At 45.6% G+C, this 12,125-nt stretch overlaps 1 protein-coding gene across 2 annotated transcripts in view; it reads right to left on the bottom strand.

Annotated features, from left to right (window-relative positions):
* Positions 1-11,750, bottom strand: part of CD58 (CD58 molecule) — an 83,665-nt gene extending 71,915 nt beyond the window's left edge. For both annotated transcript variants that reach the window (XM_067546017.1, XM_067546016.1), the window contains exons 1-2: positions 11,314-11,750; positions 4,960-5,274 (exon numbers count right to left, since the gene is read on the bottom strand). In XM_067546017.1, coding sequence (XP_067402118.1) covers positions 4,960-5,274; positions 11,314-11,368 — 370 coding nt within the window. In that variant the 5' untranslated portion in view covers positions 11,369-11,750. The remainder of the gene's footprint in view (positions 1-4,959; positions 5,275-11,313) is intronic.
* Positions 11,751-12,125: the final 375 nt, after the last annotated feature.

Genomic DNA, 12,125 nt, shown 5'->3' with positions numbered 1-12,125 from the left:
AGAGATTAAGGGTTAAATTTCCAAAAGTGGCCTTGAATTTGTTTGCCTCCATTTACTAGTGCCCATTTCAAGACTCCTTGGGTCTGATTTTCAGTGGTGCTGAGCACTTACAGCTCCCAGTGAAGCCAATGGGAGCTGTGGTTCCTCAGGACCTCTAAAAATCAGACCCAAGGAATCTAGAAATGGGCACCCAAAAATTAAAACACATAAAATGAGGGTCTCTTTTTGGAAACTTGGGCCTCAGTGACAGGTATTTGTCCAACCTGTTCTTAAAAATCTCCACTGATGGGGATTCCACAGGCTCCCTTGGAAGCTTATTCCAGATCTTAACTATCCCTACAGTTAGAAAGCTTTTCCCAATATCGAACCTAAATCTCCCTTGCTGCAGATTAAGCCCATTACTTCTTGTCCTACCTTAAGCAAACATGGAAAATAATTGAACACCATCCTCTTTATAACAGCCCTTAACATATCTGAAGACTTATCAGGGCTCCCCTGAATCTCCTTTTCTCAAAACTAAGCATGCCCAGTCATTTTAACCTTTTCTCATAGGTCAGGTTTTCTAAACCTTTGATCATATTTGTTGCTATCCTGTGGACTCCCAATTTATCCACATCTTTCCCAAAGTGCAGTGCCCAGAACTGGACACAGTACGGTAGGTGAGGCCTCTCCAGCGACAAGTAGAGAGGCACAATTACCTCCCTTGTCTTACATACAACACTTTTCTTAATGCACCCCAGGAAGACATTAGCCTTTTTCATAATTGCATTACATTGACAATCAACTTGTGATCCCCAGATCCTTTTCAGCAACCCTATCCCCTAATCAGTTAGTCCCCAATTTGTTACTGTGCGTTTGATTTTTCCTTCCTAAGTGAAGTACTTTACACTTATCTTTATTGAATTTCATCTTGTTCAATTCAGAACAATTCTCCAATTTGTCAAGACCATTTTGAATTTTCAACCTGTCCTCCAAGGTGTTTGCAACCCCTTCCATCTTATCATCTTAAAGTTTTATAAGCACACTCTCCACTACATATCAAAGAGTATCAGACCTAGTACTGACCCCTGTGGGACCCCATTAGATAGGCCTTCCTAGTTGGACAGTGAACCATTGATTACTACTCTTTGAGTATGGTCTTTCAACCAGTCGTGTACCCACCTTATAGTAATTTTATCTAGACCAGCGGTTCTCAACCTTTTTTTCCCCGAGTACCACTCGGGGAAAAAAAGGGGGGGAACTTTCAGCGGCAGCAGCGGGGTTTTGCCGCTGCGGAGGCGGGGGGGGGAACTTTCAGCGGCGGATTCGGCGGTGCGGTACGGCTCGCGTACCACCCAGCCTTCTTCAAAGTACCACCGGTGGTACGCGTACCACCGGTTGAGAACTGCTGATCTAGACCATATTTCCCATTTGCTTATGGGAATATCACATGGGACGGAGTCAAAAGTCTTACTAAAATCAAGATATATCACTGCTTTCTCCCCCCCCCCAATCCACTAGGTCAGTAACCCTGTCAAAGAAGGAAATTAGGTTGGTTTGACATTATTTGGTCTTGACAAATCCATGCTGGCTATTTTTTATAACCCTATTATCCCCTAGGTGCTTACAAATTAAGAACATAAGAATGGCCATACTGGATCAGACCAGTATTTAGCCTAGTATCCTGTCTTCTCACAGTGGCCAGTGTCAGATACTTCAGAGGGAAAGAACAGAACAGGGCTTATTGAGTGATCTGTTCCCCGTTGTCCAGTCCCAGCTTCTGGAAGTTGGAGGTTTAGGGACACCCAAAGCATGGGACTGCATCCCTGACCATCTTGGCTAATAGCCACTGATGGACCTATCCTCCAGGAACTTATCTAGTTCTTTTTTTAAACACAATTATACTTTTGGTCTTCACAACATCCCATAGCAACAAGTTCCACAGGTTGATTTTGTGCTGTGTGAAGTACTTCCCCATGTTTGTTTTAAATGTGCTGCCTATTAATTTCTTAGGGAGACCCCTGGTTTTTGTATTATATGAAGGCGTAAATAACACTGCCCTATTCAATTTTTCCACACCTTTCATGATTTTATAGTCCTCCATCCCCCCTTCCATAGTTGTTTCTTTTTTAAGATGACCAGTCCCACTTTTTTCCAATCTCTTCTCCTATGGAAGCTGTTTCCATATCCCTAAACATTTTTGTTGCCCTTCTCTGAATCCTTTTCTATTCTAATACATCTTTTCTGAGATGAGGCAACCAGAACTACACACAGTATTCAAGGTGTGGATGGATTTATATAGTGGCATGATGATATTTTCTGTTTTATTACCTATCCCTTTCCTAATGGCTCTTAACATTCTGTTAGCTTTTTTGATTACTGCTGCATACTGAGCAGATGTTTTCAGGGAACTATCCACGATGACTCTAAGATCTCTTTCTTGAGTGATAGCAGCTGATTTAGACCTTATCATTATGTGTCGTTGAGATCCTTTCTTCCCGTGTGAATTTGCCACTTATCTGTTCACCCCTTTTTCCAGATCATTTATGAATATGTTGAACCGCACAGGTCCCATTACAAATCCTTAGGGGACCCGGCTGTTTACCTCTCTGTGAAGATCGACCATTTAGTCTTACCCTTTGTTTCCTGTCTTTTAACCAGTTACTGATCCATGAGAGGACCTTCCCTCTTATTCTATGACTGCTTAGTGGGTCTAAGAGCCCTTGGTGATGGACCGTCTCAAAAAGGCATTTTGAAAGTCCAAGTACACTATATATTGACTAGGTCACTCTTGCCCATCTTCTTGTTGACCCCCTCAGAAAATTCCAATAAATTGGTGAGGTATTATTCCCTTTACAAAAGCCATGTTGACTCTTTTCCAGCATATCGTGTTCATCTAGGTGTCTGATCATTTTGTTCTTTACTATAGTTTCAACCAATTTGCCTGGTCCTGAAGTTAGGCTTACTGGCCTGTAATTCCCAGGATTGCCTCTGAAGCCTTTTTTAAAAACAGACATTAGTTACCCTCTAATCATCTGGTACAGAGGCCGAATTGAGCAACAGGCTACATACCAGAATTGTTAGTTTTGCAATTTCATATCTGAGTTCCTTCAAAACTCTTGGATGAATCCCATCTGGTCCTGGTAACTCACTACTGTTTAATATACCAATTTGTTCCAAATCCTCTCTATTGACACCTCAATCTGGAACAGTTCCTCAGATTTGTCACCTAAAAAAAATCCCATGCAAACCAATCTCCCTCTCATCCTCAGTCATGAAGACCAATGCAAAGAATTCATTTAGCTTCTCTGCCACAGCCTTGCCTTCCTCGAATAGTTCTTTAGCACCTCGATCATCCACTTGCCCTACTGATGGTTTGGCAAGCTTCCCGCTTCTAATATACTTAATTTTTTTCTGTTAGTTTTTGTATCTTTAGCTAGTTGCTCTTCACATTCTTTCTAGGCTTGTCTTATTATACATTTTATTTGCCTGAGTTTATTCTCCTTTCTATTTTCCTCACTAAGATTTGACTTCTAATTTTTAAAGGATGCCTTTTTTTACTCTAGCTGCCTCTTTACTCTGTTGTTCAGCCATGGTGGCATTTTTTGGTCCTCCTACAACTTTTTTCATTAGGAATATCTATACATTTAGTTTGAACCTCTCTTAGGGTGTTTTTAAATATTCTCCAGGCAGTTTGCAGGCATTTCACACCTTGTGACTTTTCCTTTTAACTAGCTTCCTAATTTTTGTGTAGGTCCCCTTTTTGAACACGACTCTGGTGCGTTTCTTTGGCATTTTTCTCCCCTACAAGGATGTTAGATTTAAGTACATTATGGTCACTATTACTGAGCAGTTCAGCTATATTCACCTGTTAGATCAGATCCTGCATTCCAATTAGGATTAAATCAAGAATTGTCTCTCCCTTTGTGGGTTCCAGAACAAGCGTCTCCAAGAATGTGGCATTTAGTGTGTCTACAAAATTTCTCTTTGCATCCCTTCCTAAGGTGACATGCACCAGTCAACGAGGATAGTTGAAATCCCCCATTATTATTGAATATTCTGCCTTTGTAGCCTCTCTAACCCCCCAGAACATTTCACAATCACCATCACATCCTGGTCAGGTGGTCTGTAGTACATTCCTACTTCTATACACTTATCGTTCAAATATGGAATTTCTATCCATAGGCATTCTATAGTACAGTTTGAGTCACTGATTGATTATTCAACTGATTATTACCTGGAAAGATACGGGAACAAATTATTAAATAAAGTTAGGCCGACTGGTCTATAATTCCCCAGGTCCTCTTTGTTCCCCTTTTTAAAGATAGGCACTATGTTTGCTCTTCTTCAGTCCTCCACAACCTAATCAAGAGTTCTCAAAGATAATTGCTAATGGTTCCAAGATTGCTTCAGCTAGTTTCTTAAAGTACCTTAGGACAAATTTTGTCAGACCTGCTCTTGAATTCATTCATCTAACTTGTTCTTTCCCTATTTTGGCTTGCACTCCTTCCCCCTTACTGATCATCATCAAACTTCTTAGTGAAGACTGAAGCGAAATATGCATTAAACACCGCAGCTTTCTTGATGTCATTAATTATTAGCTCTCCTTCCCCAATAAGTAAAGGACCAACACTTCCCTTTGTCTTCCTCTTGCTCCTGATGTATTTCAAGAATCTCTTCTTATTGCCTTTCATGTCCCTTGATAGGTATAATTCATTTTGTGTCTTAGCCTTTCTGATTTTGTCCCTACATGCTTATGCTGTTCTTTAGTACTCCTCCTGAGTAGTTTATTCACGTTTCAACTTTTTGTAGGATTCCTTTTTGATTTTCAGGTCATTAAAGAGCTCCTGCTGGAGCCATCTGGCCTCTTACTACTTTTCCTATCTTTCCTTTGCACCGAGATGGTTTGCGGTTGTCGCTTTAAAAAGTGAAAAGAAGTTAACAGTTGCAAATTGTTTTTGCTGCTTATCCACTACTTACCCAATACTTCAAGTACAAATTTTGTAATTTGGAGCTGGTTACTTCCAGCAGCGAGAACTTGGGCCTCATACTCTGCAGCATCATTAACGTTTACGTTTCTGATGGTCAGATTGCCAGAAGACCCATCAAGCACTCCTCTGCCTTTGTCTAAGGGAGGAAAATACTCAGGCAATCTTCCACCTTCCAATTCAGCCACTTTGTTTTTTCCTTTCTTCCAAGTAATTTCTGTTATCGTTTTATTAACTTTTGGTGAAAAAGTAAAATCTTCTCCCACAATGGCAAATGCAGACTTTTGATCTTGAGACCGGATGCATACTATGTCAAAAAAGAAAATGTGTTTAGTCAGTTACCAGTTATCTAAACTGTTGAGTCATTCTGTAATCTATCATATATATTACACACAAAATCTAAATAAAAACAGTTACAAAAACAACAAAGAAAACAAAAAACATTTGCCAGCTGAGCCTTCAGCAATAGCTACATGTACCTCTTCCCCACCTGTGACAGTAGCACCAAGTACTAGGAGTACAGCAGCGTACATCTATAAAATGTATGTAAATACATGCCGATACTAAATTCAAGTCCTGCGTGCATCAAGGACTTGATCCTGCTCCACTGTAGTCAAGAGGAGTTTTGTCACTAACTTCAAGATCTAAAATGAGGATCTATTGCAATAAAGTACTATTTCTTTAAGACTCCCAGTGTGCACAGTGGAGACGTTTCTCCTTTAACTGTGATTGTGGTTAGAACAAGTGACTCAAAATCTTAGAATCCTATTTCTGATCCCCCAGCGATCAGCAATTCAACCCTGCTCATCTTACAAGTGAAAACTTTTTTTTTCCCCCCTCCTAACCGATATCACTTCAAGAGGGTGCTTATCTGTAAATTATTCTTTGTTCCTCCTGCTTCCCCTGTCCGCAACCCACCAGAGATTCTGGAATCAGAACGCAAATTTAATTTCGTTACTAAACCAGATCAGATGCAATACAGATAACACCTACCATAGGAACGAGGGCAGTAACAAGGTGGCCTTTTCAGAGACACTTGCACATAGGAACTGCCATACCAGAAAAGACAAATAGTCCATTTAGTCCAGTTTCCTGTCTCCCTGTTTTACCAAATCAGACCAATGGTTCACCAAGTCTGCCATCCTGCCCTCCCGCTATAACAGAACATGATCAGTGGCCCATGCAGCTTGATATCCTGTCTTCCCGCCATACAGAAACAGATAGTGGTCCGATGAGACTGATATCTGAGCTGTATTAGCCCCCTGCTCTGCAGAGGATAATGCTTCTGAGTGTAGCATGCCCCCTGCTCTTCCACCTTCTGCCCATGGCATTATTGCCAAAACTCCACAAGCCCTTTCCATGCCATGTCCCACAGGATGGCTACTGTGGAAGGCAAGGAATGGGAGACAGCCCACCTCACTTCCACGCACTTGGGTGGTGATCGATATGAAGAGGGCCCTCCCAATGGTCAGTTTGTGGCAGACAATTCAGCTTCCAGTAATTGGTTTCCCTGTGTATTTCTGTTTCCCTTCTCTATACCTCATACTTCCCCTATGGCCTTTTTAAGAAAGGTGACTAACTCTCGACACAGTGCTCGGTGAGGGTGGAGGCTATGCCATTGATTAATCCCATGCCATTATAACATTTCCCATTTTTATTCCACCCCCTTCATACGGTTTTAACATCCTATTTGCTTTAAGGACCAATGCTGCCCACTGAGTCAATATGTCCATTCAACCACCCATGCTAATTCCTAGATCCTTTTCCTGCAAGGATGTACCTAAATCAGAACTCAGTACTGCCAGTGGCAGAGACAGAAACAGAACCCAAGAGCCCTGCTTTAACCATGACACCGCACTGCCTCCATACCAGCTGTCACATAGGCAGTTCACTATAAATTGCTTTCCTACCTCTTAATTAGTTTTTAAATCTATGGCATAATTTTGTGACTCCCCCGTGGTTACCTGAATAGCCTCTGGAGAGGGACTTCATCAAAAGCCTTTTTAAAATTATTTACTATTATTAATCATCTTTAGGCAGGCCCTAAGGACCAAACAAACAACAGGGCCCCTTCTGTGCTAGACGCTGTACAATCGCAAAGTAGCAGTCACTCACTGCCCTGAAGAGTTTATGATTAAGTAGACAATACACTCAAAGGGTAGGGAATAGCTAAGTAAATTGTATTTGCCAGTTCTCCTTTTCTCTTGAGTCCACACCCCCATGAAGCTTTCTTCTCCTCCTTCAGACCCATTAAGTAAAAAGGGGGGAGGGGGAGTGAAAAGCAGAGGGACAGGTTCTCTCCATGGCCTTTCCTTGGCTTGGGGGAGCTCAGCTCTCCTCACAGCCACCTCTCCTCTTCAGCTGGTGAAAAGACGACTCATCAGGCAAGGCAATCTGAATGGGGAGAGGCAGAGGGAGATTCAGGGGCTCCCAACCTTTCCTGCCAGTGGCTGAATTAGCAATAGGACCAAGCTGGGGAAGAGATGGCATCCGAGCTGGGAAACCTCTATTTATCTCCTGTTCACTATCAGATCTCCCACTTCTGCTCCCCACCTCCATTGCCTCCTTCACCCCTAAAGAGACGGGGATGAGACCTGCCACTCACTCATGCCCCCTTTCCAAAGACAAACAACATATAATACACAGATGTTGCATAAAATCCCTTTAGAAAGTACTCACCTTCTAAAATGCAGGAAATTACATCAAGTATTTCAACATCTTCCACAGAAGAACACCCTCCCATTTCTATTTCTTTATACATCAGTAGACATTTTCTATTATGGTCAACTTCTCTATTATGGGTGAAGTGAAGCCATTAACTCTGTTTCAAGACCTTCTAATGTATTTTGTTTTGTTGTTGTTGTTGTGTTTTTGTTTTAACAGTCATAGATTTTTTCTAATGTATAATTTTGGGGGAATGTTACCTAGACACCACTGAAACATATTTTTGGCCTTGTCTCAAAAAAAGAAAAAAAAGAGAAGGTGGGTGATGTACTTTTATTAGACTAACTTCTGCTGGTGAGAGACAAAAGCATTCAAGCTTACCCAGAGCTTTTCTTCAGGTCTTTTTTTAAACAAAATTTAATTGGGAATTTCCCTTTCTAATGAGCACCAAAAGTTTAAATTGGATGGGTGTATAAGAGTATTAGGACGGGAGATTCCTGCTCTGCATATCTTATAAGATGCAAAAACTGGGCTTTTATGCTTAGCACAGAGGTGGGAGGGTGGTGGGCAGGTATGCCTTGTTGACAAAAGGCTCCACTGCAACCACAGAGGTCTACCTGCCAAAATTTGTCAAATCAGGGCCTAAGTGCTCAAAGTGTGCTAAATGCTTCAGTTAAAAAAAAAAAGGAGAAAAAGCCTCTCCTGACAATGCAGTTTTAAGGGAAACTTCTGTAGAATTGCATTTTATCAGCATTTTTAATGCCATAAATATCATCAGAGCAGCATCCCCACCCCAGCCTTCAACCAGGAGCTAGTAAAATGCAAAATCAATTTAAAAGAAAGCACAGAAAATAAATGTTGCTTTTTAAAAAAAAATTAGAACTAGGACTGTATAAGAAATATTGACTATTTTTCATGAAATCTCTTGTAAAGATATTTGCTGTTACATGATGGGCCATTTTCCAGCCCAAACTGTTTCAATTTCAGTGAAAGTGGGAGGGAGTGTGGCAGCAGGGATTTGTGCCTGGGTGAGGTGGAGCAGTGGATGGTAGCACAGAATGGAGAGAGGCAGAGAAAGCTTTTATCCAAAATGAGAACTTAATGTGCTTAAAGTTTTATGTCTAGACATTTTAAAAAATTTTAAGTTTTTAAACACAGATAAATGATGACTCCTTTTCCCTGTCCTCCATGTCTCCCCCAGCTTTCTGAACCACCCTGTCACCTCCAACTCCCCTCCAGATCCCATCCTGTTCTCCTACATGCTCCCATCCATTCCTCCTTCAGTCCCCTGACACCCTAGTGCATGTCATCTGGTTGCCTGTCCACACCTCCCTTTCTCCCAGCTACCCCCTTCCATGGCATTTGTTTCCATATGCCCACCATCCCCTGCCCCCTCCTATCACCCTCTGTCCCTTTTATGACCTATGTTCTCCTTAGTCCCCTGCACACTCTTCCATGCTCATCTCTGCTTTTTCTCATTACAGATAGGTTATTAAAGATGACCCATAACAACAAAGTCAGAAATCCTCTGCATCTCCACCTCCAAAACAAGGGACCAGTCTGATCCAAATTTTGCAGCTCAGGCCTACTGTCACAGTGACCCAAAACAGGATCTCTGAATCCAGGACTCTGAGGGAGTTTGGATGTAGCTTTGAACTTTGCAGCTCAGGCCATTTTCTCTTAGTCCTTATATTCTTGGCTTTTTGTTGCTTAAACCTTTTCTTAGCTTCCATCTTACATCTTCCTTTAACAAAGCTTATGTTCCATATTAGCAGTGTCCACTGGTCTGGATTTCCAGGTTTAAAAGGACATTTTTTAAGATTAACTCTTGTGCTTTTGCACTTCAACATTTACTTCCTAGTTGTTTTGAGCTACAAGTAGTTAAATGTCCTCATTTTAAAAATCCCCTTCCTGGTGCTCGGGGCTCTAGTCTACTCTCTGGGCAAAGCCACTGTTGGGTCCTGTGTACACCACAGATTTTTTAACCCTGAAATTTCTCACTGTTACCACGGCTTCTAGTCTGAAGAATGGCTCTGAAAAATTCACATCCTGGGGTCCCACTGTCTGTCAGGGTATGTCTACACTGCTGCAGCACAGCTGCAGTGCTGCAGCATAGACCATTGGTTCCCAACCTTTTTGGCTTGAGGGCCACAAATATAATTTTTATAACCCTGAAGGGCCACCAGTCTCTGTCTGCATCTCCCCACCCCTGCACTGCAGCTGGAGGGAAGGAGTCCAGCCAGGAGGATCTCCCATCCCCTGGCTGCAGCAGGGAACCCTGCGCTCCACCTGGGTCCCTAGGCAGTGGCCCCCTTCTGCAGCCAGGGAGATGGAAGTTCAGTGCTCTTCTCCTGCTCGGGATCCCAGGAGCACCTAGGATTCCAGGCAGAGTGCTTTGCTGTGCTCCCTGCTACACCGGGGGGAGGGCGGGGGCGAAGCACTGATCTCCCCTCCCCGTAGATACAGCAAGAAGCTTGCACTGTCTTTCAGCCCCACGCTCACCTGGGTCCTCAGGCAGCAGCTCCCTTCTGCAGCCAGCGGGAGGGGAGCACAGGCCATTTTGAAAGCCAGGGCCAACAGTTGGGAACCACTGGCATAAATGCTCTCTACATCAATAGAAGGGGTTTTCTCATCAATAGCATAGAAAGTATCCTTCCAGTAACCGAGCCACGTCTACACTAGGGGTTATGTCAACCTAACTACTGTGCTCAGGGAGTGAAACTTCTTAATAGCCCTGCGCCACATAGCTAAATTGACCTAGATTTTAAGTGTAGACAGGCCTCAGGGATTCATGATTAAATGTGCTCAGTTTACAGGTCAAACTATAGTTTTTTTTCTGAAGGTCGGCCCTGCAAAACCCCAGCTGGGTTCTTCCTGCCTCATTCACCATCACTAAAAACTCTGCGAGCCAAGGCAAGGCCCTGAATGTCTGTGTGATTCCCTTTTCCGCAGCGGGTTTACACAGGTGTAAATGAGAAGAAAGCCAGGCCTTCATCCTGCAATGGACTGACTCCAGGCCAGCACACCCCTGCACTGAGAGGCAGCAAAGCTGGAAAAGGCCTGGGTTTGCCCAGGTCGAGTCGGTTGCAGGTGTGAGATCTTAGCCAACAATCCTGGTCCTGCCAAACAAAGAGGCCTGGACTTCAGCTCTCAGTTGCATCATTCAAAGCTATAAATTGTGTGTGTGTGTGTGTGTTTGTTTTGCCCCGGGCACTAGATAAGACACTGGGCGAGGCCGGTGGCAGGCAGGCAAAGCAGGAAGAAGCCCTTCATGCCCTCACTTTTTCTGGGCCCATCCCCGCTCCCTGCCCGTAAGAGCTGGAGCAGGCCCGTCCCTTTGATTCAGATTGGAAAAAAAAAAAAAAAAAAACAACCTCTTTCCAGGAAGGAGAAGAGACTTTCTACAAACAACTGCAGGAAGACACCGCCGCCCTTTCCCTGAGTAACTGGCGCGGCCTCGGCCCAGGCTCGCTCCCCTGGGAGCCCGCCCCGCTATTCCCACTCCGGCCCCGGCTTCCCGCCCGGCCCCGGCCCGGCGCCCCGGGGGACAAACATGCGAGCCGCTCCGGGGTGGAAGGCAGCCGGGGCCAGCCCGCAGAGGAGCGGGGCGTGCCTCCAGGGGCCCGGCTCTACGGGGAGGGGCCCGGCCCGGGCAGGGACGAGGGAGAGACGCGGCCCTTACCCAAGAGCGCGCCCAGCAGCGGCAGCAGCGGGGCGAGGCGGCGGCGGAGCCCCATGGCGGGGCCCGGGCGCGGGGCGGCAGCGGCGGGCTCGGCTCCGGGGCTGCCCGCCGCGCTGGAAACCCAGAATCGGCTCCGCTCGAGCGACTCCGACCGACCGACCGACGTCCTGCTCAGGGGCCGCCCCCTCGGAAAAGGGAAAGCGAAAGTGGGCGGAAGCCAGAGCGCGCGGGAATCCTCTCAGCCGCCGACGGGCCGCCCCGGCCGCCCTGCTCTGCTCTGCTCTGCTCCGGCCGGCGTCGTGCCGCAGCCCGTGGCCTGACAGAGCCGGTGACTCGGGCTGAGCATGCTCAGTGCCAGTGGCTGAAGCCGTGGCCCGCCCCCTGCCCTCAGTGGGGCAGGAAGGGTTTGGATGCCCTGATGCGGGGGTCCCGGGTTGTGTGGGGTTTTGGCCTGGGGCAGGTAGTGTGACAGAAACACGGACAGGACAGGACAGGACAGGACCGGGGGCGGTACTGCCGCAGGGGGCACAGGGTTCGGCCTCGGGCATCTTGAATGCCAGAAACAGAGACGGGTCACCCCATCTGTCGGGCCACCGGCCTCAAAGCCAGCACGCCCGCCTGTCAGCGCCGGGCTGCCCCGGACACCCCACCACCCTCTGCTCCCCCACCCAGCCATCCCCCCTGCTCCCCATGCAGCCGCAGCTCCAGCACCCCAGTCTCCACCCTGCAATCCACACCCCCCTCTTCCCTCAGCCTCCGTCAACTGTCCCCTTCCTGCCCCTGGACCTCACGCCCCCTCCCCATCAACCCTC

Source organism: Emydura macquarii, unplaced genomic scaffold, assembly GCF_026122565.2.
Source record: "Emydura macquarii macquarii isolate MOO-44397 ecotype Brisbane River unplaced genomic scaffold, CSIRO-AGI_Emac_v2 contig_1119, whole genome shotgun sequence".
Lineage (NCBI taxonomy): Eukaryota > Metazoa > Chordata > Testudines > Chelidae > Emydura > Emydura macquarii.
The sequence above is the reverse complement of the archived record's forward strand: the minus strand, read 5'-3'. Positions and strand labels throughout refer to the sequence as shown.